Source organism: Lissotriton vulgaris, chromosome 4_1, assembly GCF_964263255.1.
Source record: "Lissotriton vulgaris chromosome 4_1, aLisVul1.2, whole genome shotgun sequence".
Classification (NCBI taxonomy): domain Eukaryota; kingdom Metazoa; phylum Chordata; class Amphibia; order Caudata; family Salamandridae; genus Lissotriton; species Lissotriton vulgaris.
The window spans coordinates 832,356,690-832,384,214 of record NC_141691.1 but is presented as its reverse complement, the minus strand read 5'-3'; the positions used below and the strand labels follow the sequence as shown (position 1 = coordinate 832,384,214).

Below are 27,525 nucleotides of genomic sequence, written 5' to 3'. Positions count from 1 at the left end.
GAGTGAGCACAGGGTATTTTTGGTGTGTATCTGATTTAGCCTGACTAAAATGGTGGGCCCTGCTTGACTTAGGTGCATTCGTTAGACAACCAGGAGCCCCATTTCTAACATTGGTGATCAGAGGTGAGGATAGGTCTTGTGTTTGTGCAATATGATTTACTAATTTAGTGTGCTCTACAACTCTGTACTTAGACCAATTCAAACCAATTCTTCCTAATTGGTATTGTTTTTCTGTTCTTTTGCTAATTGGCATTTTTAAATTTTCAATTCTACCTGATTGGCATCCGGCAGTTTTCCAAAACTCTTCTTGCCCCATACTCACTATTTCTACAATGTTTGTGGTCCTGCCTGGCAAAATGGAATTTCAGCTGTTCAACCTGGAGTCCTACATAGTAAACCAGCTCAAGGGGTTCTGCCAGGAGAGAGGGGTGTTCTATAAGGAAAGTGCCAAGAATACAGAGTTTCAGAAAGCCTTGATGGCATGGGTGGCAGCCTACTCAGATAATGAAGTGGATGTGGTGGAGGAGAATTTAGAGTAGAACTAAGATGGAGGTCTTGCTTTGCAGCCTGCTAATGAGGGGGATAATATGCTCCAAGGACTAGAAGTCTGCTCTAAAGCAGGTAGCAGTGTTTAATCAAAAAGCCTGTCCTTAGAGGAACTAGAGGACAAGAGGGAGGAGAGAAAATTGAGACTAGACTTGCCAGAATTGAACAGGAGCAGGCTCTGGGCAAGATTGAAAAAGAGCGGGCCCTTGCAAGCTTGAGTATGAGCAGGAGCTTGCTAGATTGGAGAAAGAGCAAGCACTTGAGGAGAACAGGCTGGGCATGGAAGAAAGGAAGATGGTCCATGAGCTCAGCCTCAAGGAGCTAGTTATCAGAGCCCTCCAAGAGGGAAAGAGGGGGTCAGTAACAACAACAATGGTGGCAGCACACCTGCAATGACCTCACAAGAATCTAGTGTTCATATTCCAAAAGACGTGGTGCCCAGTTTCAATGTGGGGGATGAGGTGGACACATGGCTGGCAACCTATGAAGTGGCTCTTAGAGTGCACAGGTCCCAGATGAGTTCTGGGGGTTAGTATTTGTTAGCCCATGCTTCCAGTGGGGAGGGATACATTCCTTACATTAGAGGTGAGGGACCAGACCAACTACACTACCATGAAGGCCATTTTACTCAGAAAGTTTGGGTTGACACCTGATAAGTACAGGCAGCGGTTCAGGGATAGTCACAAACTTGCGACACAAAACTAGGTGGATTTTCTGGATCACCCTAGTGAGGCACTGGGAGATGGGCAGCAACATTAATGATTATGAAGGATTGTATGACTTGTTTTTGAAGGAGCGCATTATTTTTTTGAAATATTTTTATTAGTCTTTTCATAATCAACAGTGTACATATTTCATAACACTTCCAGAGTTCTGCATTTCTTATATCCACATATTCAGTGTTATACAGTGTTATTGCATTCTCGAAACGGGTGAAATTCAATGACAAGATGTTCTATATCCAGGTGTCATATCTTCCTCTTAGTAATTGTCAATGCTTCCCAGGTAAGGGTTTGCTTAGCTATTGTCTGCTTCGTGAGAGGTATGTGTCAAGTATGTCTTTAGTCGTGATGTTACTTGGAGGCACTCTATATAAATTGTTAGTTGCTCCTGGCAATATACTAGGTCTTGTATCCATTCCTTGAACTTGGGGGCTCTTCCCCACCCCCATCGACACACAACCTGGCATTTAGCCAGCAGTAGCCCAGGGCCACGAAACGCCTCACCGATGTGTCATATGTTGTCCATGTACTCGAGCAGCGCAGTGATCGGGTTAAGGTGTATCTGTACTCCTACCATCTGGGATAGGGCCTCCCCAATCGCTTCCCAATAATTATTGATTGTTCTACAAGCCCAAGCTAGGTGCAGGAAGTCTGCTCCTTCAACTCCACATTTATCAAATTTGTCATTAGGTCTTATGTTTTAGTGATGTAGTCTCACCGGAGTATAGTACACTCTGTATAAACTTGAAATTAATAATTCTCAGCCTACTGCTGGCTGTTTTTCACCTGGTATGTTGACAGCAGTATGTCCACTGTGCATCTGTCATTAGGCCTCCCAGCTCTGCCTCCCATCCCTCTCTCGCTCTGTCCAGGGTTTCCATCCGAGAGTTAAGGATGCTCCGATAGAGTCACTCCTCTGCATGTGAGGCGCCGGTCGCCTGGAGCATGTTATGCAACAGTATTAGTATTGGCGGTCTGTTTAGAAAGGTCTGTGGTAGCTATATTGTCTTAGTCTAATATATAAGAACAAGTCTATAGGTGTATAATATATAGGAACAAGTCTATAGGTGAGGGGGAGCGGATCCCCAAAAATTCTGTTCTGTTTCGAAATCTCCCCTCAGCATACAAATTACTCCACGTGTGGATATTGTAGTCTTGCAGCATCTTGCAGCAGATGACGTAATGGGTCACTGGAGTGGCAGGATGACTGGCCATTGGTAGGAGTAGAATATACCATGGATGTCTGTAGCCGTTTTGCAACGCCTTTTCATGCCATATTTGTGCATGCAACAATAGAGGTTACCCTTCTCCCGGCTTTCTTGCGTCACTGGCGGCAGGGGGGTTATCCAACACCTGTGGGTTTCAGAAGTCGTCTCCCGCTGTGGATTCACCTCCCACATCCACTGCCTTATTAAAAGTGAGTTGGCAGCGATGTTCCACCCCGCATGGCTCTCAGTTGTCTGCTCGCAGAGGGGGCTAGGCAGGTCCCAAGCTCATCCGTCTCACCTCCGTAGGTCCCGCTGCTTGGTTGTTGTGCTCAGGGCTTTCCTGCCTGCCTGCTCCCGTTTGATTTAATTTTTTGTATAGGAGCCGATACAGATGCCTTTTGGGCTCATGAGGAGGGCTTACGGTGCAAGATATTGCTCTTTAGCCACCCCAGACTGCAGGAGCCTCACTAGAATGCAGCCATCTTGCACCAACACCTGGTAAATAGCAAGTTGACTGACTCCAGGAAGCTTTCTGAGCAGGCAGACATCTGGGTCAGCACCTGAGTGACCAGAAGGGTACCCAGGAGTGACCCCAAGAAGAGTGGTACAGGTTACCCCCAAGAGAGTGATGAGGAGGTCAAGTGAGACCCAGAAAGCTCCCATGAGAGGGGGAAGGAAAGGGTTCCATTGTCCCGACTGAGAGAAGGGAGGAAGGTACTGGTGGGTAGTGCCCCATGGCAACCCATTTCCAAACCTGCTGCTATGATTGTTCCCAGTTAGGACACAAACAGTGGGACTCTGTCTGTCCAAAGAAACACCCCAGTGGTGGGAATTCTACAGGGATGGCCCATGTGACCTGAGGGGAAGGTAGTCCCCAGGGGAACGTTAAAGAACATGCCATGATCTCCCTCCGAATATGAGTTGGTACTGTCTACCTACTGGGATGCATCTGTGAGCTAATTAAGGTTAGGTACTGCACAGATGGGCTCCCCAGGTAAGGATAAGGATTCCCCATTGGTTAGCTTAGTGGCCCCAGAGAACATAGACAGAGGGATCCAACTGGGTTCAGACAGGCGTAGAACTAGCGAGAACCCCTGCAGTAGTGGACAATTGTCCAGTTTCTGTCGCCCTAAGCAGAGAAGTTCATCAAGGTATTGATTAAGCTACAATGGCTTTAGGCTGGGGGGCGGGGGTGTTTGTGTTGGAAATGGCACTTTTTGAAGGGTTACCAAAACTTTTTGCTTCCTCCTCTTTTTCTGACCTTTTTCTTGGCGCTAGGGCTCTGAGCACTTTACCACTGCTAATCAGTGCTAAAGTGCATGTGCTTCTTCCCTAAACGGGTGTGTAATTGGTGTATACCTGATTGGCATATTTAGGTTATTGGTTAGCCCCTTCTAAAGTGGTATACCATATACCCAGGGCCTGTAATCTAAATACTACTAGTGGGCCTGCAGCACTCATTGTACCACTCACACATGTAGTCTTTCAAAATTGTCTTTGACCTGCCATTGCAAGGCCTGTGGCGTGCAGTTTAATGTCTCTTCGACTTGGCATTTAAAACCACCTGCCAAACCTTAAACTTCCCTTTAATTACACATAAGCCATGCCTACGGTAGGCCCTAAACGACCTTAAGGGCAGGGTGCTGTGTAATTAAAAGGCAGGACATGTACTTAAGTTTTATATGTCCCAGCAGTGACAAACTCCTTAAAAGGCCAGCATTGGGGATTCCCTATATACTTTTAAGTGGTAATTCCTGGAAAGAGAGAAATAGCTTTATTATGTTGATATGGTTGGAATAGAAATGATAAATTCTCTTCAATGGCAAAGTTGCATTCATCATTACTATTTTAGAAATGCCATTTTTTGAAAGAGGACATTTAACCACTCTTAACTTTTCTCTGTGGGCCTGCAGCCTGTGTGCAATCCACGTCTGGCCTGGGTGACAACTACACTTTGTGCATACTCTCTAGGCAGCAACAACACAGGGATGGGCTGGGTGTGACAGGGGCTACATCTGCATTCATATACATACTGATAGCCTTCCTGGGCTGAGAGGTGGTTCACACTTACATCTGAATAGATTGTGTCCTGCCCTCACACAAAGGGCTGATTTACCCCCTACTGGTAGCCTAGAGCCAGGGCTGCACTGAAAGGGATCCTTGTGCACTTCATAAGGCTCTTTTGAAATCCCCCTCTACATCAAAGGCACTTTTGAGTATAAGTAAGAGGGCTCTGGTCCTATCAAATCGGTACACAACAGGAACTGGAAGAAACAACCTGGAGTGAAGGATGCTGTGCTGAATGTTTGCCATCTTGCTGTGTTTGACTGTTTCGACGAACTGCTACTGTGCCTGATTGGGATGCTGTGCTGCCCCTTTCCCTCCTGCAAGAATCAAGAAGACCCCCAGAGTGACTGCAAGGGCTTGCTGCCCAGTTAGGCATTGTGGTTTATGGGAGAGGCCGTTTTATGCTCTGGTGCCCCAAAACCGCACTATAGGCAGAGTGTAAATTAGAAACCCAGTGTAGGCATCTGAATGCTTCAAGCTTACCCCCCGACTGGGTGCCATGGCACAAGAACGCTGACGACCTCGAGGATGTCACTGTCTCGCCAGCTGCACCCAGCGAGATGAGCATCTCTCCAGGGCTGCATGTCCACGATGGGAGCACTACACCGGAGGACGATATAGACAGCGACTCCTCACGCTGCATCTCCGTAGGCAATTGTGGTGTGGAGCTGGCCCGGGCAGTCCCCAAGTCCCTAAGATTCACTTCTCGCAGCGGGGGACATGCATACTTGCGGTTTGACTGTAACCATAACCAGGCAGTACATGAGTACATAGCAGCTCTCCTCGCAGCAGAGGGCCCCCACATTTTTAGGTCGAGCAGCGTCTGCTCGAGATCTATTGTTGCCCGTATTTGGAAATGTAGACACGAGAGGGGCACGAGCGCAGATTTCACCTCGTGGGCGCGCACGGCGCCGTGCCATCTCGTGCCTCATATTCCCGTGCGCAAACACACACACACAGGCACACTCACGCATGCGCACATACACACGAATACACAGGCACACACACACTGCATACACACACGCACACACACACTGCATACACACACGCACCCCCCCTTAAACAGACCCACGCGCACACAGACAGACACACTCGAACACACACAGACACACGCGCATACACCCCCTCCACTCACTGGGCTCTTTCCGCGTGTCCCTCGGCAGCCAGCATTCAGCGTGCAGGGTTCCAGGACGTTCTCCCGGCAGTTCCTTCCTGTTTTTTGCAGGCCCCGCCCACATCCCAACAAAGGCTGCCTGACTTCCGCTAGCACTCCGTGTCATCCTAACTGCATCTGTGTCAAAAGGTATATATGGCTAACTCATGTGTTCTTTAAAGTTTGTGCTGCACGAGGTTTTTCATTGCTAATCTGGGGCTGTGCTGCACAACTCCACACTGATACATTTATCTGCCCTTTCACAATATCTACTTTAAAAAAGGGTGGGTTTATTTTCCGTTTACATTCCTGTAACCCTATGCGCATCCATGCACATTCCCTTCTATCGGGATGCAGCAGTCAGGCCGAGCAGACTTCCCTCACTGCTAGTCCTCGCATCCACCGTGAGACTACGTGCACGCGCCGCTGCTCTCACTGCAATTAACCGGCCGACAAATCACGCAAACGGCTCTCTGCCCCGGCACGGACACAGCATTTTGGGAGACTCAGGATGTTTTGAATCCAATGTCATTTCACCGCCCACAGATATTTCTATCTTGACAACCGAGCGGTTGCATTGTCCACCCGCTATATTTTTGGTAATCAGTAGACTGTTTAGTATTACACATGATGGGTCCTTGTTTTTATGTATTTCTAGAACGAATGTAGCAGAGCGACTTGGCGGCTATTTAGTAATTATGTACTGCACGGGGATGATTTATTCCTTCCGGCACCAGTAAGTGAGACATCAATAGCTTCTGCTTTTATCTCACTACGCATTGTTGTTCCAATGTTTTTCAGCCCGTTTTTTTCTTGCTTGTTACAGGTACATTATTTTGCCTCTAACCGATTCTCCTCTGAATGGAGCTTACAAGCCCCCCAATCCTTGATTAACCCACCGTGATTAACTTCTCTTAGTAAGCTCGTGTTCTCTTGCATTCTCTCTCGTTTTTTATTCACTTTCATACGTCCTCAAACACTGTTACCTCGTTTTTACCTTACACTCTAGGAAGTCTGGCCCCCCAATTCACCTTTGTTCTGATAATAACATTAACTTTTATTTAAGTATTAATTATTTTAAAAAATAAAAGCCATTGTTATTTGTAATACCAATACATGCAAGTCACGTAACTACAACACATATTGCATTACAAATAGACGTTCAAACAGTACCATAAAGATTCTAAAAGGATCAGTCTCTGGGAATTGGCCACGCTCCTCACAAATCATATCTCCTAGTCCTTCTCGTTTTAATGAGGCCTCTCTCTATGGTACTACTGAGAGGTAATGGAAGAACAGCTGGCACAGCCTGTAAGCTCAATAAGAGTCCTGATACACTTCTTCCTTCTCCTCTTTCTCGTCGGTTTCTACTATCTGCTGCAAATGTTATGGAGGTACCTTAAATGGAGAGATTTGAGAAGGGATAATTTATAAAAGTGGCTCGGCTCATCTAATTACTAATGTTGTCAAAGATGGCTTCAGTCTTGAAATGGCCTTTTATGCAGTTGGGAGCTCTTGCATGAAAGTTAACATGAAATATTCAGGTAACATTGTTATAGAATGCCTCGGTGATTAGCTTGTTGTTGTTGTAGGTACCTACAAATTGATGGCTTTTGCTTGCTTCCAACTAGGAGTTTACGAATGGGGATTTTGCGACCTACGAGAATTAGGCTATTGATGATGGTTTTTTCGTCAATAAGTGAGCAATGAGCAAGATTTAGTTAATAGGCTGGAGCCTTAGATGAGGATGTAGTCATTGATAAAGTACAGTTACTGATGGACATGTTTGTTGACAATGAAGTGGTGGTTGATGAGGTCCTGCCTGATGATCTAATCGATAATGAGTATTTGCGTAAGAGGTTTGTTCATTGATGAGGAGTCACTCATCAAAGTAGAGTTCGTTAACAGAGTAATTTACTATAGCAAAGGCAGTTATGTAGCTTTCTGATGCTGCAACATACATTCTAACCCAGACTGAATATCCTCCAAGACAAACAACTTAGGTACTGGCACCTCTGCTTGTTGATGCCCAATCTCTACAGATAAAAGTTTTTGTTTGTTTTGAAGGAGCAGAAGGTAGAGCATTCTTACTAAATCCTCCCCATCTTTTGAGGGGGGTTTCTGAGTGCAACCAGAGTCATTGTGAAAAAGGTCTAATGGACCAGTATTTAGGCACATGCTGAGCATCCTTCAGTTAAACAAAGGATTTTGCTATATTACCCATGTTAATTCAATATTGTGGAGGAAGTCTTCCTTTGGCCCACAGCTCAGCCACAGACTTCAGGGAAGGCCTTCCGCTGCTTTGAAGTATTGAGTGACAGAAATCCAGGTGATAGGCAAACAAAGCAAACAAACCTTATCGTAAGATGTGCCATTATAATTCGGTAGATGGTGGAAGAGAATAGCTGTTGAGAGCAGAAGTTTTGACAGAGACTCCGCACAATGTGAAGTAGAAAAATGGGCTATTGTGGTCCCTGGTGGGAATGGAGTCAAAAGCACGTTTGTTTCATTGCTGAACTTCGACATATACAATTGGGTCAATGTGCTACTAAACAGACAGCACTGCTTTACAATCTATATATCTTTTAATGTTGTTGCGGCCCTCCTGTTTCATTAAGGTGGTTGGTGCCAGCATGAAATTCTATGAAAGATCCAATTCTGGAGAAATTCCAGCAACAAGGGTGACATTACCTGTGTCAGCTCAGGATCAATGCCTTTCTATGGGGGCCTTTAAACAAACCTAGAGCGTGACCACAACACATGTGGTCATACGCTCAGATGACTGTACCTGCAGACCAGGGTGGATGACTAGTATGAGATCATATTCGAATACCATGCAGAAGTCTTGAAAACCAAATCTCAGAAAATAAATGATAAACATTCAAAAACTATAGACCCACACTTGGATCATCAAACTGTATTCATGGGGTAGACACTGCTGATTTTGTAAATGCACCTTGCGTTTCCATGTCCAACGTCATGCGAGCAAGGCCACTGCGACTAGCAAGATGGGAGACAATGTTCTGTGAGTACTGAGCAGCAGACAGGAGCACAGGGCGTAGGAGTTACAGGGTCTTGAATGAATGGTCTGTTTACTCCACGTCCGCATGATCCCCCGGCAGCAGAAGGATGCTTCTGTCTCCTGAAAGAGCTATAAAGGCATCTGCGAGAATGACTCATACACAGTCGACAGAATACACGAGCCCCTGCTGGTCCTTTCCTCGTGGCAATCTGCATGTCTGCAGATGCCCTAGTTGTCAGTTTAATCATCCTTAACAAACTGCAGTGTCGGACATGAAATGTCACGTTATGCTATTTCAGATCATTAATTAAACTTTAGATTGAAAAGGGCAGGTTGGCCTGCACTATCTCACACAGTTTCATCGCACGTGCCTTCAACTTCACACATTCACACGAGAAAACCTGCAGAGCACAGAGCTACTGCGCCTCTAATAGATTAACAGGTACATGCATCAATGTCGGCTTTTGCGATTCCTTAATTGCGATTATTAAGGAATCGCAATTAAGGAATTGCAAAAGCCTATGCATGTAGGAATCGCTATAAAATTAGCGATTGCCAAACATTCCTTAATTGCGACTCGTAAATTGCAAGTAAAATTAAGGAATGCCTTCCATTCATTCCTATGGTCCTATAGGCCCATAGGAATGAATGGGAGATTGCATGAGCAATTTGCGATTACCAATAGGTACTCGCAAATTGCACATGCAATTACAAATGTGCAAGGGTGTCCGTGCACCCCTGAAATTGCTCTGTGCACACATGTTGAGCACAAACATGCCCCAAGGGCATGTGTGTGTAACGTACAACTTTGAAAAATGCACTTTAGTGCATTTTTCAAAGTTTTTGCAAATTACTAGTAAAACTAGCGAAATCGCTATTATAAAGTGGTTCTTGCATTGTATTTAAGGAATCGTGAATTGCGATTCCTACAATGCAATCGCAATTTGAGAAATCACAATTAATTGCAAATTCTCAAATTGCGAGTGCCTTGAACCCTGATGCTTCGCAAATGTCCTTTTTGCGGGCGCAAACGGCCAATTTTTGCGAATCACACCATTTGCGCTTGCAAAAATGGTTGATGCATGTGCCCGATTGCCTTTATAAATGTTGTTTTCCAGAATGCCTTGAAGGTGCTACCTACATTGCCAGATGAATCCCCTTAACACGTCCTCAATCCCCTTCCTCCTTTCCTGTGGGGTTCCATTTTAGGATGTTTTCATTCGTTTGCTGTGTCAGTGCAAAGGCGCGTTATTGTCTTGACATCGACATTATTTCGAGGGCAGCAGAGCGGCCATTTTAACTTCATCTAGCTGCTATGCAGACTCCCTTGTAGCAGGTGTCAGCTTTCATTAAGAATGAACATAAAGCCCTCTGCCTACGTGGCGACATAAACATTGAGCCTGGCTCGAGTGCGGAATGAATCCCACGCTGGATGGAGCAGATGTTTGGCGGGCTCCAGCAAAAACAAAACAAAAAACAATCATGTCTGATTCCTTCATAAACTTTATTTAATCCATTCAAAAAATAGACAGTACTATAAGGTGGCACATAGTAGGATAGGACGGAAAGGCAACAGCTTTCGCTTATGCAAATCTACAGCGGAAAGTGGGAAAGGGGAACGTCATTTGTTAATTGCTTCGTTTGTTTTGAAAGGGAAAGTCACTCACACTCTAATGAGGGGAAGCAGCGTCGGGTAAACATCCAGACACATGTAATATCTATAAGGATAATGTTGTCTATTACCTATAAAAATATAACAGATATGTTTTCAGTTGGCTTATTCTTTCGCTGGGTCCCGTTAGGGTCAACAGGGGGGCGTGGGTACAGACTGAGGAACAGGGTGGCATTGGCAGTTATTTTTGGGTCGTCGCCCACCAAACACACTGTCTTATGTACTCACACAGTACTGCACCTTCACATGAAAACACACAAAAGCTTTACACCTCTGGCAAGAAGAACACAAAGAAAACATCTGTGTGCCTTAGAAACATCTCTGAAGTCAGATATGATAACACAAAATACATATCGGGACTTTGTGTTGGAATTCTTTACTCAAAAAGCAGCACTACTACCAAATATTTTTTCCACAATGGTTCTGGGGCTTATTGAAGGACACAGCACCCAAAATACACAAACGGTTTTAAGTGCCATATGAGGTGCAGGAGGTACTTATTGGCGTTAGAGAAATGAAGCAAAGGTGGGATTTCCTGATTGACATGTCACCTCTCAAGAGGTGAAGAATGTGACAACTCAAAAAGTGGTGTACATTGTGTGGCCCTCAATCTGAATGCGGTCCTTTGACAGTGGCCAAGGAGTAGGGTGAACAGACGTCCCGGATTTGCCCGGACAGTCCCAGTTTTTCACCAGCTGTCCCGGCAGATTTCGGCAATTTTGGCTCAGGTCCCGGTTTTTAGAAGGGCTTGACTGAAAACAGTGAGAGGCACTTTTTTGGGTGTTCTAAAGCTTTTCTAGTTAGCAGCTGTTATAAGTAAGCAATGTAATTAATAGGTATGATTTTGGTTGTAGAAATTACATTTTATTTACTTTCTTAATGCATCATCTGTGATCCTATGTTGATGACAGCTGTAATTCTGTGCCATTCCGTGGATGAAAAATTGTAGTCCTTCTTATATTTTTCCCAAATGTCCCAGTTTTTGGTTATCAACATCTGGTCACCCTACCAAGGAGGAACTTAATGATGCTCTGTGGGCACATTTATGAACTACACTCAGCAAGGAGCATGTGGTCTTGGACCCCTTAAAAGTTGGGCTGGGGTAACTTTGTGCAGAGTGAAGCTATGTCTGTGCATGCTGGCTCAGAACTCGATACTCTACACAGGGACTTTGAGATGGGTTGGGAACGTTCTGCGCTCGCTGTTTTCTACATTGCACTGGATCTTTATTAAAGCCCACAAGAAAACAAGGCATCGAAATACACAGTTTCCCAAGCATACCCTGGCATTGCCAAGTGCATAAAAACACTCACATTTTCACTATGTGCCTGGGCGTCAGATACTCTTGCTATTATCACGCAAGACATTCCATAGGGTTTTATAAGTTATTTTCCCTAGGTAAACTGTGCTTGCACAGGCCTGATAGAGCCAACATACCACAGATCGGTTGAAGTCTGGATTATCGAGTAAAGAATATCAAGTGGCCATAATGTTGTGACCAAAATGTCGAAAACCAAAATATTGAAGTCCCACTGGGTAAATATAGTTCGACTGTTCTTGAATCCACATCTGTGTAGCTCGACAACATATATAAATTGTCAAGGAACACAGATGTGGGATTAGGTACAGAAAATCTATTCATACTTACCAGTCGATATTTTGGTCACTAAATTGTGACCACTCACTATTCTATACTTAATATTCCGGATCTTCAACATCTAAAATAACACACTAGCAGGGAGACACCAGTGGCATGTCTAGAATAAAAGCGAATCTTTTTATTCCAAGACATGTCTATTTAGAAACAGAAACGAGTCTTTGAAATGAAAACTGAGTCAATATCAAAATTAAGAGGAATGGTCAGAAGTACAAATTAGACGCATTGCTTCAAGTCTTTGGGTAGTGTTGCTGCTTTAAAGGGTAAACAAAATCCTCTTGTCACATATTGATTTGAGCTCAAAAGAGCATAGTCTACAAGACATTTTAAAAGCTTTTCTACCATTTATGAACTTACATTTGGTTCACAATACTTAAGTTCCCACTAACTTGTTATCTGGGACATCTTTTAAAGGGCTTCATTAGGCGCAAAATTATTACATTGATTTTGCTCTAAGGTTTGAGGCTTTCTGAACCAAGAATGAAGGAACAGATTACTTTCTCATTTAATTATTGGAACATGATATGTCAAACTATTTTGGCCAGTTTTTGCCATATGCAAACTTTCTCAGGAAAAACCTCTACACTTCTGCACAAGAATCTGTATTCCTGTTTTGTAAGGAAACGGACAATCGAGAACACATAATCTCAGCATACATGATTTTCTTCACACAACCACAGGAAACAAAACAGAGAAAATCATTAACAATTTTACATTTAGAATGATCACTAGAAGAGGTGCCCCATTGTTAGACCTACCACTGAAACTGAAAGCCTGTAGGAGTGTCACTAAAGTTGTCTGGTGAGAACTCTCTGACAACCAGCACTCAATGTGAACTCTTGTCAGAACCAACTAAATGCCCTTCTCTGGTATCCCGCAACCGAACAGCTCTGCAAACCACATCAAGATGTCTGCTTGCTTGCAGGCAGCGATACTTGCGCTGCAAAATATTACTGTGATATAACCAAAGGGACTGATCTTTTAAAGAAAACCACAATTACTTTAAATCAGAGGAAAGGTCAGGTTTCAGAGGAAGGTTGGACATTTTGCACTTTGGACAAGGTGACAGGGATCTTTGACTCTCCTGGGGCTGGAGACTTTGTCACTGGCTGGGTATGAGCTTTCATGTCTGCTATTCTCTCTTTAAACCGTTGCTGAAGGTACTGCTCTTCCTTGGAGTAGCTTTTGGCGAAGGTTGACATTAGCAGGCATGCTGCCATGGCAGTTCCTCCGATGCAGAACAGGATTGCTCCCACCAGCTTACAGATGTCAAGTGCGCTGTTGAATTGAACTGCATGGCTATCCACGACCATGAAATCTTCTTCGCCAAATGCCTCGATTTTAGACGGTACGAGAAATCCCACTGCCAGTACTGTTAGCCCGATGAGCATGAAGACAGTCCCTGATATGAGCCCGACCTATAAACAAAAATGTAAACAATTAAAGGAGGAAACACTTAAGCAAGGACAATTTTTTGATGATATGAACCATAAATGTTTTTACAAAAATCAATACTGCTTTTGACAGAATGAGTAATCAGCTACCTCTGAGTATCTCACCTGTGTGCAGTCCAGCGTATTGAATTAGAAAGCTTTTGAATCAATATACATATAAAAAATAGGAATATAGAACATTAATAATATTAGTAGCTCTCAATGTGTTTCATTGAACATAAGTAGCACTCAGCACAGAAAAGGTAGGAGACCCCTGGACTAACTCCTTCACAATACGGTGTCAGACTTGGTTGGAATTATAACCGTCACAGATCCCGTTTTAGGGAGTCCCATCCTATTTCTGTGTATCCTCAGTTGTTTCGCTTCCTCTGGATTCTCCTTTGACCTTAGCTTTAATGGGCTTAGCTGAACTGAAGCCTACAGCTGTGTAACTTTTGTTTAAAGGTAAAAGAATACCATCTTTGTAAGGAAACACACCTGTTTCTCTCTAAGACACAAAAAGAACCTGCCATTCCTATACCCTTAGTTTTAAACTCCACTGAAACCTGAAGTCATTACACCAGTATTGGCACTCCTGTGCCAGGGTTTGAATGGTAAACAATTATTTCATATCCACAGCACACTGATAACAGTGAGGTCCACTACAAGTCAGGAAAAATACTGTGTACAGACTTTCTTTATTTTTGATATAAAGCAGGCAAATGTAATATGTTTGCAACAGGACTGCTCCTAAAAAACAGTGTGCTTCGTTTTAAGTTGCATTAGAGAGAAATGCTACTTTACCTCAGTTGCCATTTTCTGGAAATGCAAACAGATGATACCAGACAATAGATATATCATGAGGCAACAGACAGCTACTTTTGATATAAACTTCTTTGATTTAAGTGACCAACTTCATAACTTTTAGACTTGTGATTCTTATACAAATAATAATGCAGGGACACTTCAATAAGAAAGGTTTGTGAAGGTGACTGGGCCTCACGTTTTCTGCCAAGGTGCTTAGAAGGTCATGAGTGTATTTACAGGGTGAGCACTATCAGACCCTAAAACGATGGATGGGGAAGCTGGACATTGATTAACTGAGAGGCTGCCAGCAATTGACAGCATGGAACTGGCTATCAGCTGTATCCCCTGGAACAGAGCTCTTGCCCTGCAGTCCAGACATGGGTTGGCAAAGTATTTTGTCTTCCTCGTGGAAAAAGTCCTCTTAGAGGCAAGGGAGAACACTTGGAGACTGAAGGGCTGGTTGGGCAGGCAGAGGGTTGATCTGAGCCACAGGAAGGCAGGGGTTCCCTTGATGCCTTTACTTGAACTTGTCAGAACCAGCTTTAGATGATGCGGAGACAAAGAAACCCAGGCCCAAATCCACAAACATTATGTGAGGTTTTTATTGGAGGGCGTACCAATGCAACCACCCATGGATTTTGACACAGATCTCCATCTAAAAAGATTTGTTGAATGGGATTTGCGCTATAATCCTGCGTCTCTTGGAAGCAGGTGTAACGAGGAGATATGTTTAAATTTTTCCTTACTTTTGTCACTTTGCCCATGTGCTGCATTGTACAGTACACATACAAAGTGGGAAGCGCCTTAATTGGAAGGGGTCCCTTCCAGCACAAAACCTATGTTTCACATAATGCAGGCACCCTTACACTATGGCACAAGGGTGTCTGTGTTGGCACATGGCAGCAAAAAGTGCACCAGTGCAGAGAGAGAGCAGACCGGTGCCACATCATAGTAGATATAGAGCTGTTCTGCTCTCTCCCTTTCAAACAAAGCACAACTTTACTTGCTCCGCTGTGTTCCGTGACATCTTCGTAACTCTTTGGGTTCACAACATGGAAGTGAGTGGGCAAACCAAACTGATATAGATTCATGAACCACCCTCCATTTTTAAATGTACTTAGTGTTATTCTGACTTTAGTTATTCTACTTTATCAGCTTTAAATGAGCTATTTACACATTCTCATGACACAAAGGCACATTCAGCTTGAACAAAAATGTTTTCTTGACAGTTTAACAGTAGAATAAGAGACATGAGTCTGGCCAATATGTCCTCAATATCTACATCTCAGGGTGGTCTGCAACACAGGAGACATAACAATGACCTGTGCACAGAGGTGAATCATGTAAAGAATACTGCTTCGGGCTGGATTTTTCCACTGTATTCTGCCTTGGTTGTCATTCATAATCAGTTAGATTATGCAGTGGTCAGTTTATTACATAAACACTGAGACTAGACAATTCAGATTAGAGAGGTCTACGCACCCAAACTGTCCAGGATGAAGCCAGAATCTAGTCTACCAGCTGCTGTTCTTCTTTGACCAAGTTTGGGCATATGCAGCTGTAACTGAGTTTAGCTGATAACACAGAGGCACTCTGTGTGCAGGTATACAGAGCAACATGCATAACACCTCCCTGCACGCAATGTTAGTTTATTATTCATGCTTTCAGAGCAGCAGGGATAAGAGTGGGAGTAGGAATTATGAAACCTAGTGTTGAGAACCATGATAGAAATGTTCATCATGTTCATTTCCATAGTAACCTTGATAATAGCACACATGTGTTTGTGGTTACAGCCCATGTAATAAGTCACAGAATATTACAATAAATGTATTTAAACATTCATTGAGTCATTTGTTGTACAGATACTTGAGTGCGACATTTTAAGTATTACAGGCGGGCCTCCTGAATGACACTGTGACCTTGGGAGAGGGGCTGTTTAGTTGACCAGAAAGCACTTCTCTGCCCATGGATTGGGCAGAGTGCAGGTCTGCAGTAAACCACATGTAAAGCATATTAAACTCAGTCCTTGTGTTATAGGTCTAGGGGGTCTAAATATGTAGACTTATGGTATAGCCTAAGATATTTAACAAAATGGTGCCACCACATTGAAGTCTTTAACCCGAGCAACTGAGTATATACTAATTGAAGGGGTCAGGCGAATTTTGGCCCAAGTATAGCTAGAGCTAGAGCTTGAGCTTGTACCTACGCTGACTGACCACAGAAAAGAGTGAAGCGCTCAACCACTGGTATAGTGAGAGATAGTCAATATTCAAACAAGTTCCACTTACCTTGCCTCATCAAGTTGTTTGTCAGTCTCTAGCAATCAGAAAAGTGACAGAACCCCATAGCATTCACAAAGAGGACAGCATTGCCCCCAGCTCTCAGACGAATCAAGTGGCTTGGTCCCTATTTCCATATATTGTAGCGGTATTAGGGCTAGACTTAATGTTTGGAGAGTGACACACCATCTTTGAGTGAATACTGTATTTCCTAATCCTGCTATCTGATTAGGCGAGGTACCCATTATGTGAATTTCTCTTGGGGACTTCCCAATCCTGAAATACCACAGGCGACTTCCAGCATCAGAGAAAGAAGAAGAAGCTTGGCAGTAAGGAAGCTGTTGCTACAAAGCCGCGCTTCATTTTGACATTTTCGTTTTGTTATAAAAAAAAAGTCATCACCTTTGTGTTTAGTAAGCCTTAGGAACCTTTTCCAAAAATTCCACAGGTTTCTGAGCTTTCAGACTGCGCAACTTCACTCAGTCCTACAGCTATCTCTAGTCCGAAGTAGTGATGCCAGTCCCTGACACAGATATTCTCGCCCTTTCATGCACAATGCACAAAATTCATAAATACACGTTTTAATTTATAATATGAAGTTTCTGAATCATAATAGTATCAGAGGATACAGAATATTTTTTTTAAACCCACTTATCAAGGGAATATAAAAACAAAGTGGCTAGGATGCCTTCGTCTTTCATAATTACGCTGATAGCTTTCTGCTTATCATAAGTCATAAGGTTTTATTAAGCGCACAAATCACCCAGAGGGGTTCAAAGCGCTGTAGTGAATACAAATGAGGAGAAGAAAATAATGACTGTTCAGGAGGAAGGAGGGCAGTCAAAAGAGGCAGGTTTTAAGCTTCTTTCAGAACTCTTTATTATCAATGATCATAAGCAGCAGCATTGGAAGTTCAGTCCAGAAGAGGGGAGCTAGATGAGAAAATGATCTACCACCGTTCCTGGTGGTGCGGACCCTAAGAGGAGTGAGTAGATGTTTGGTTCCTGACCTGAGATTCCTAGTAGGTAGATACTAGCTGAGTTTCTTGGCCAGGTAGCGCTGCACATTTCCATGCATGGTCTTATGTACCAGACAGAGCCTTCGGCTCAGACCTTTAATGCTGTAGCGGGCCTTTAATATCAGGTATCGCCTTCTACTGTGGACTATAAGGCTATATTCTAGTATCTGTTGTGTTGGGATCAAGAGTGATTAACAATTGGGTGTCATCAGCGTATGACACTACATCGAACCCATAAGATCTGATTACCTTGGCCAAGGGTGCCACATAGAGGTTGAAAAGCATGGGACTAAGTATTGATCCCTGGGGGACTCCCTTGCTTTTCGGCCGACTGCAAAAAAACAGAATACCTAATTGTACAGTGGTGGTTTGGTCTTTTAGGCAGTTTCTAAGCCATTTTAGGGTCGTTCCTTGACTCCCATCTCCCGCAATCGTTTTTCTTATATAATGAGGGAGATGGTGTTGAAGGCTGCCCACAGGCCTAATAGGACTAGCATTGCTGACTGCCCGATGTCCTGGGAGAGTCTTATGTTGTCGACTACCTCTACCAAAGATTTTTCCGTACTGTAGGCAATCCTAAACCCTGACTGAGAAGGGTCCAACAGTTCATGGCTTTCTAAATAGGTTGTTAGTTGTTTGTTGACCAGGAACTCGAGTACCTTTCCAAGTAATGAAGTAGAGAAATAGACCAATAGTTACTAGGCTCTTTGGGATCTGCCAGCGTTTTTTAGAATAGGTTCGACCCTGGCTGCTTTCCATTTGATTGAGACCAATGCTTGATTTAAGGACATGTTAAAAAGGTTGGTAAGACTTTTAAGAAGCACTGGGGTGAGAGTTGACAGAATATGGGGTGAAACAGGGTCAACCGGGGGACCCAATTTGGTCTTCAGGATGGATATTCTGACTTCTTCCAGAGTAAGTTCACTGAACTCTTCTAGAAGTGCTGTGGCGGGTATCTGTGTACCATCGGATTCGTTACTTTGCTTTTCAGTGTTATGATTAGGGAAGGAGTTATGAATAATTTGGATCTTTTACTCAAAGAAGGTGGACAATTTGTCTACCCAGTCTTGTGAGGATGGCCTGTCGGTTTGGCAGGAGGAGGGATTAGTAAATTATTTTAGTATTATGTGAAGTACCTTGTATGAGTTTGCAGCCTTTTCAATTCTGTTGATGATATAGGTGGTTTTGGCTAACTTGATTTTGTCTAGATAATGTCTGTAGATATGTTTGTAGGCCTGCCCGTCCTCAGTACTTTTAGTTGAACTCCATTTATGTTCTGCTTTCCTTCTGGCTAGTTTGTCAGTCTTTAGTGATTCAGTGAACCAGGGTGACATTTTAGACCTCTGTTTGACTTTAGACAGAGGTGCGATGATGTCAAGGGCCTGTATGAGTGCCTTTTCAAAGGCGGCCACTGCATGGTCAATGTTCTCGGAGCCTGTCAGGAGAGGAGGACAACAATTGGGAAAAAAGGCAGCAAGACTGACTTTTCTCCAGGGACTGATCCATTTCTGTTCACTGCTAGGATTTTCAGGGTGGTGGCTATTTCTAAATAAAATTTCAGAAGGCTGTGGTCCGACCAGATCAGAGAGATAGGAGGCTTCACCTTAGTGTTGGCTTCCTTTGTGAACAAGAGGTCAAGGGTGTGGCCAGGCAGGTGGGTGGGTCCGGTCACCTTCTGTGCTAGTCCGAATGTGTTTGGGTTGGTGATCAGTTCGCTGGTATCTGTATCAGAAGAGAGTTCTGCATGGAAATAAAAATCTCCAATGAGAAGAAAATTGTCTGCCGCTAGTACATGTGGCCCAGTCATCATCAAGTTGACTGGGAAGAGCAATATAACTTCATACTTTAAGGCCTTCCAGTTAGAACCATCCACACCCATTAAGTAGGTTAGGTCGTTTTTGTGCTTGGAGTGAGTCACCCAAGTTTGCTGGTCCTAAACACAGCACTTGGGCTTTCCTTCTGGGCTCTCTCATCAGACGAGAATTCCTTTCATGAACTGCACATGCAGAAAAAAAATAAGTGTCCTTCCTCCCAGGCAGGGTTTACAGAAAATTAAACAGGATATATTGTGATCTTGTTGGAACAAGCCTCATAAAACTTTGCTGAGGTCTCTTTTCTGTAAATGTGTATGTCTGGTTAAGGCAACTTATACTTGTTCGCTTTAAGGTGCAGAAAAACTGCATATCAAAAGCCAGCACATATGGACTAAGGTCACTGTAATGTGCGAACAGCTGCACTATTCTTCCCGTAAATTCAACGTACTGGTTGGTGCTGTGCTTTCCACTACTGCTCAGCCCGACATATGTAAGTGCATTTGGTGCTCCATGCGTCTACTGTTGTTTCACCAAGAGAGTATGAGGCCCTAAAGTGGTGGTGCACCCAAAGTGTACTCCGATCTATAAGACAAGGTGCCTATTTTCCTCTCATCAAGCCATGATGGAGAGACTGACGATTGGTGGCAGATAAGATTCTAAGAATGGGGGCAGGACTTTTTAACCAGAAACACTGGTAAGGAGTCTGTCAACCCTTCATGTAACTAGGGTCTGTCATTCCACCCTCATCTATAAGGTGAATGATGACTTGTGACATTTGCATGGTACCTGTAACATCTGTCTGTGGCATGAAACATATATGTATTGTATGAATTGTGTTTTTTCAGAGGACATGGTGAATGCAACATGTGATAGAAGTTGTCTTTGTCCACCTGAGGGGCTGGGAGGACTTAAGTAAATCTGTTCTCAGCCACTGCTAAGCCTGGCGCTGTGGGAAAACACATTATTGACCAAATTAGGTGTTGCTGGTTGGCAGCCTTGCTTACAGATCTACCTAGGGAGGTTCTAGGACTTTTAATCATCGACAGATAAAACTGACACACGCATTGCGCCAGTGAATTCCCTGCAGTGAGAACCAGATCAGTTAATTTTATTACACATGGGTTCCTTCATCTTCTCCTCAACCACTGCTTTCTCTTCTCCTGGTCCAGTGTACCTGTTTAGTTTTCCCTCCTGCACTTCCCCTTGAACTCTTCTGTAACTTCAGGCAATAGAGCAGAGGCAGAGCAGAGGCAGTGGCACTCGATTACAAAGTGTTTGGCTTCTGAGCTCCCCCTGCATGTAGATCCCCACCTCCTTTTTCCTATTTTTAACAGTTTGTCTTTTTTCGTAATGTATAATGGGCCCAGGCTCAAGGACTTCAGAAAAAAATGTTATAGGGGGTGAACCCCGAATTACTCCCCCAGTATTCCTATTTTGTATTTTGAGAAAGGAGATGGGATTTTAGCAGCTGGTGGGAGGAAGAAGGGAGGGACATAGAAGCAGGCGAGTAGTACAGAATTGGAAACCAAGTGGATTACAGCAGTACAATGTATACATACCACCAGGGGATAAACTTTCCCTCTTCCTGGGAAGTCTCTCTTATCAATCCTCTGGTAAAAATCCTTGAGTATATCTGCAGTCTTCCCCTTTGTCATGCTCTGGGAGATGTGCTTACCTCTCTTCGTGGAAAGCACAGAAACATGTGGCAAGCTTTGCTAGGCAAGAGTGATACATTTTTAAACGACAATTTTAGCATGACAGAAGTTTTGATTGTCACTAGTTTCCTCTCACGTGAACTATATATGTTCTGGTTCTTTTGAAACACGTATTTCAATTAGTCTAGTTTGGGAGAAGCTCTACATAGATAGCTTGGAGAGCACTGGATCACCATATGTTGCTGTTTCATACAACCCTAGGACCAAGCCTAGGTTGTAACAAAAACAGACAACTCTGTTCATTCACTGTCTTTGAAAGTGGTTGCTGGCCCTAGAGCCAAAGTAAGACCAAAAATCTTAAGATGCGTGGGGTTCATGCAAGGACCATAACCTTCTGAACAAAAAACAAAGTCTGCAGCGAGCTGGCCATGATCATCTAATGACATCTACCAAAGACTTGCTTTGACCATGGAATGACTGAGTCAGCCGTATATACCTTTAATAGATGGAGACTTTGACCGTTTTTTGTTGTCTCGCTTTAGATTGAATATTTTATATAGATCCCTAAGTTTTCCTGTAGTAAATGATTGGTCTAGAGATTTGTGTAAGTGCCCGTGTGACGACGTCTCAGTACAATCAACTATCCATATCATGTTTTTCTGCAAATACTATGATACATTAAGAAAGAGATGCATTATCCCTGTTTTAAAGAATTTTGGTTTGAGACGCTGCCGACCAGCATTTTTAGCATTGCAATTTTTAGAAAATACATTTGTCATTGCATCTGTTATCGCGTTTCTTAAAAATGTTTTTAATTTTCAGAAATCCATGATAATGTGATCTGTTAATATGTACTTTGCTGGCTCAGAAATTATTTTTAATTACGCATTCTATTGTGCTTTTATGGTTATTGCTTATTATAACCGAATAAAGATATTTGAATTGAATTGAATTGACTGAGTCAGGTGGACAGCCTCCATTACCTCTTTACCTCTTATCTTTGTGAAAGCCTAATTTGCTCTGCTTCCAAACCAGGAAGGACTTGAAGGGTTGTGTTAGTGAGACTCGTAAGCCTGATCCCCAAACCATTTGAACCACCCCTCTATTCATTAGGCCACTGAGACACTGTGGCTTAAAGGCATACAGGAACTCTAACCTTAAATTTGCAAGTGGTAGTCCTAGTGTGCTGTGGGGCCTCCAGGTCCTGTGGATGTCCCTTTTTCTCTGAAATATTAGCTGCAACCAGCCCTATAAGGCATACAGTCCCAGATGTATGTACAGGCAGGTCGCAAACTGTGGGTGCAAATTCCGCACTTTTTGCAACCTGCTGGTTATTGTGCAAAGCCACCTATTTATTAATAGGTTGCATCACTCACAAAATTCCCATTTCTGAGGGTCAAACAACGTTCTGCCTAATGAATATTACCTAGGCAGGCTACTGTTTTTAACTATAACAACACAAGGAAATGATGGATGAAATGCTGACCATTGTCAAACATTCTCCCCCAGTGCAGAGATCTGGGCCTAAACTAGTTTTTTTTGCTCACCATGCCATTCCAGTTTGGACCCAGCAAGACTTGGGGTGAGTGTTTAAAAAGTTTCGGCACTCTGTCCATCATCTTGTTGTGTTTGCTATGTTCGCCGTAAGTAGTCAAGGTTATGCCCAGACATGGGTCCCTTGCTTGTTGAGCCTCTGGATTCAAGCTAGCCTGGCCGATGAGGGGTGATACCACAAAAGTGGTCCCAGGATGCTTGTTTCTGGTCCAAGGAGGCCCTGGCCTGGGAGTTTGGGCTGGACTATTGCCATGGGGAACAGGGTCACGACGGATTTGCATATAGCTGGGTGAAAACTGGGGTGGCATAGTGAGCAAAAGAAAGATGGATTTAACCCAGATCTCTTGACTGGGGGTATATGTTTGAAAAATGCCACATTTTTGTGTTTGCTATTATTTATAACTCCCTTTGATTGGCCACAGAAGGCCCCTATCTCTGAATTCACTTTCAAAAGCTAAACATTTTATTTAAAGAAGCCTGTGTCCCTTGAAGGGGCAAACCTGCTTACATTTTTTTTTCTTGTTTAGCAAGGCATTTGGGTGAGCATAGAGCAAGGTCTCCTCCCTTGAGGTTGCCTGACTTTCTAGGTGAACAGCTTCTACTTTATGAATCTGATACTACCCCGACTAAGGAGTTGAAGTCTGATCAATAGTTTTGAACGTAACTGAAGAGAAAAATCATTAATATATATCGTTGTTGTGAATCGCTATTAAGAGTGTGTTAGACCTGACATTCTTAGTGTGACCTTCCCACAAACTTTTTGCCTTCCCTCCTCCTATTTTTGAAATTCGTTTTTGTTGGCCTTAAAACTCTGTGCACATTACGACTGCTTACTAGTGCTACTTGTGCTCCCTCTAAAACATGGTAAAACTGGCGTACACCTGATTGGCACATTTAATGTACTTATAAATCCGTATTATATGGTACTACATGTATCCAGGGCCTATAAATTAAACATTATGTGTGGGCCTGCAGCACTCATTGTTCCACCCACTACAGTAGCACTTTAACCCCTTGCCTGCTGATGACGGAACCGCTCCGTCATCAGCTGCAGTGGCGCTGTGCTGATGACGGAGCGGTTCCGTCATGGCCCGCTCGGAGCGCCTGCGCGGCACGAATTCCGCGCCTGCGCTGAGCGTTCCATTGAGCGGCGCGGGCCATGACGGAACCGCTCCGTCATATGCACAGCGCCACCGACGCTGGTGACGGAGCGGTTCCGTCACCAGCATGCGGCCGCCGCGCGGCCGCCCCGCCCCCTTAGCACTGCGGCGGAATAGCCGCCGCAGTGAAGGGGTTAAAACGTCTTGAGCTTGCTGCTGCAGCCTGTAGTACAGTTTTAAACTGCCAATTCGACCTGGCAAGAAACCTTTTTCCAGGCCAAACCCTTCCTTTTTAGTACACATAAGTCACCTCTAAGATAGGCCCTAAATAGTCGATAGAGCAGAGTGCACTGTATTTAAAAAGTAGGACATGAATTTCTTTACTTTTACAGATCCTGGTAGTGACAAACTCTTAAAGTTGGTTTTCACTACTGTAAGGCCATCTACCATGGGATAAAATTAGGCTTACTTATTGCATTTAATAAGTGATAACTTTGATTGAGGGAAGGCAGAAATGTAATTTTAGACTCAAATGAATTGTAATTTAAAATCCCCTTTAATGATAAAGTTGGATTTCAAGTTGCAATTCAAAAAATGCCACTTTTAGAACGTTAAACACAAGAGGGGTCTTGTCCATACCTGACCAGGTAGGACAATATGATTAAGTAAACAAAAAGACCTGATCTCGAATTTGTATAAAGTTGCTCTTTATTTGAAGCAGACTGTGCCCTTCAATTAATTCATTCTGAAGCAACTATGTTTGATTCAAACAATTTCATTCTGTTTTATCAAGAATTTCATATTTTTGTAATATGTCAGAGTTTGGCACACCATAACACTCTTTACCTGCCCAGGAATGATATAGGTAACTGTTTTCCCTTTTCATACCAAACGTCAATAGAACGAACTTAGAAAAAGGAGAAGCCATAACATTCAGTTATTTTCTGTTTTTTTAAACGTTGCCCTGAGGAAAAACCCGAAAATACAGAAAGGGTTTGGAAATGCGTAGGCTTTCCTGAGACTTATCCCAAAAACTCACCAAGGGCTATCAATTAAGTATTGTTCATACGTGTTGTGGACATATATTTATATGAGCATAGGCCCAATGTGAGAATAGTCCTAAAATATGAGAGGAAATCATTAGATAGGACTATAGTTTGAAAAATGTCTGGTGTAATGATGTAACGTATATTGACCAAATGTATCAAATTGAGTAATTTGTTTGTTGATTTGTTAATGCACAGATTGTTTGTTATTTATTGTTTATGATCACATTTTTTATAAAAAAAAATTGTGTTATGGTGTGCCAAACTGACATATTACAAAAATATGAAATTCTTGATAAAACAGAATGAAATTGTTGGAGTCAAACATAGGTGCTTCAGAATGAATTAATTGAAGCGCACAGTCTGCTTCAAATAAGAGCAGCTTGATACAAATTCGAGACCAGGACTTTTAGAACGTTTGCATTTTGCTGCCCTAAGCATGTTTTGCCTCTGCCAGTGTTTAAATATGATATACCAGCAAACATACTGGCCATTCTAAAAGAATTACATAGAGGGAACTGGGCCCAGGTCATCAAGGACACCCAAGGGGCATTGACAAAGAAAATAGCCATAGGTAATGGGCTAGGACAGGGTTGTGTCCTGGCCCCCCTCTTTTTTTCAATTTTTCTAACAGACTTAGAGAAGCGCAAGCCCCAGAATGAGCGGTAGAAAAGTAGCAAGCTTGTTATATGCAGACGACCTAGTGATAATTGATCAAAAGGAGCATGGGCTACAGAGGAAATTAAATGCTTTTAGAGACTACTGTGAGGCTAAACTTTTAGTGGTAAATATGGACAAAACGAAGATCTTATACTTTGGCAAAAGGACCTAAAGTTTCAACTGGTATCTAGGTAAAACAAAATTAGAAATCGTAACAGAATATAAATACCTAGGCCTATGGTTTGAAAGCTCCCTATAATGGTGTACTCACCTAGACGCCCACAAAGCTAAAGCATTTTCTTCTATCTGTGGGCTGAAAAAGTTCAATAAAGCCAATGGTGAGATGTCACATAAACCAATGTTAAAAGCTTATGAAGCTATGATCCCGCCCCAAGTACTGTATGGGGTAGAAGTCCTCCACCTAAGCGGCAAAGGAGGGTGGGATCGGGAGGAAGGTAAGGCCCTAAAAATGCTATTGTCCCTATCAAGTTCAGCAATGATACAGGCGATCAGATTAGAGACAGGAACAATAGCATGGAATAGCCAGGCGCAAATGGCCCTCGCAAGATTTTGGAAAAGCCAAAATCAAGGGGGAGGGCAGAAGGTCTCACATTGGTGTAGTGAGGAAATCCGGCATACCAACCTACAATGGGCGATGGAAGCTAGAAGGAAAATTAAGGCTATAACTGGGAGTCTGAAGGTGAGATCAGACCAGAATCCCCTGGATGTCGTTTTTATTAAGAGTTTAGTTAGGTCCCAAGGCATGGAGCAATCAAGGAACCAGGACCTACAATACTTGAGAAAGAAAAAATCGGTCCAATGCATGATAAAATTGTGGGAGGACGTAGCTTGGTATCCATACTTAGAAACTCTGCCAAACCATGGGCTTAGATGTGAAATCCTGAAGATACGAATTGGTATTAACCCATGATTAATGGAGGGAAAGTTAAAGGCAGAAATGCTCTATCCAGATGGAACATGCAAATGTGGGCTTGGGACAAAGTCAGAAATATTGCACATATTGTCAATTTGCCTTATGGTTCTAGATTTGAGAAAATAGTTTTTACGACCTATATTCATAAAATACGGAATAAGGTCACGAGCTCAAGCCATGAAATTATTGCCTGAAATGACATGTCTGGATATTGCTATTGCACTAGGAAATTATATGAAAGGCATAATTTGTTTTGCAAGGGAAACAAATTAAGTAAGGACAGTGATTTAGTTAGCCTTAAACCCTTTACTTGGTATATAGATACTCAAGTCTAAAGATAGTTAAAGTCCAAATGGTTTTCAATTACTGCTGCTAAGGAGGAACGATGGGGGTAAAGTACCCTTTTAAACTTAGGGTCTATTGGTATCATTGTTTAATCATGTTTTATACTGCTTTAATCTATTTATTTTAGTATATACAATTAAAAATGTAGCGGCTGCTAGGGGTGATGATGGACATGGTTTTAAGATATATGTATCAAGCAAGCTGGCAGTAAGGTTACTGTGCGATTTTAAATGCTAATGAGCTTTCTTCTTTTGATGTTTTGTTTTGTATGGTTTTATGTATTTATAAGACTATGGTCTAAATAAACAGAGTTCTCTCTCTCTCTGCCAGTGTCTTGGGCCACAGGACTTTGAATGGCTTAGCTTATGGACTTTGTGTAGCCATCCCAAACAGTAAGACAAATGGAACTGGGTGTGGGCCGGCTGGACCATCCTGCCTGGATTGCTGGGGGCGGAGCTGTACCCTGTCCCACTTATATTTCAAAGGGCTGTCTCCGGGACACACACAAAGAAACCTGACACTAGTCTTTTGTCACCCCAGACTTCTTGAAGCCTTGACAGGGGAAGGGAAGAACTTTCCAGAATCAGAATTGGGGGATAGCCTAAAAGATTTCCCCACTTCAAGGGCTAGCACCAGGTATAAATATTGGACCATCAGAACACTTCTTCAGGACACCACTGGACCTGTGTAAAAATGCGGACTGTGCCCATAGTAATGATGCGCAACTCATGAGGTTTATTTAGGATACTTCATTACTCAAGCACTCCTAGGTGGGAAGAAGTATAATATGATGTGATTTGGACACTCAACCAGAAGCAAGGTTTTCACTGCTA

At 43.1% G+C, this 27,525-nt stretch overlaps 1 protein-coding gene across 1 annotated transcript in view; it reads right to left on the bottom strand.

The window, feature by feature from the left end:
* Positions 1–10,203: 10,203 nt before the first annotated feature.
* NRSN1 (neurensin 1) overlaps positions 10,204–27,525 on the bottom strand; it is a 107,712-nt gene continuing 90,390 nt past the window's right edge. The window contains exon 3 of the mRNA XM_086965149.1: positions 10,204–13,465. Coding sequence (XP_086821275.1) covers positions 13,067–13,465 — 399 coding nt within the window. The 3' untranslated portion in view covers positions 10,204–13,066. The remainder of the gene's footprint in view (positions 13,466–27,525) is intronic.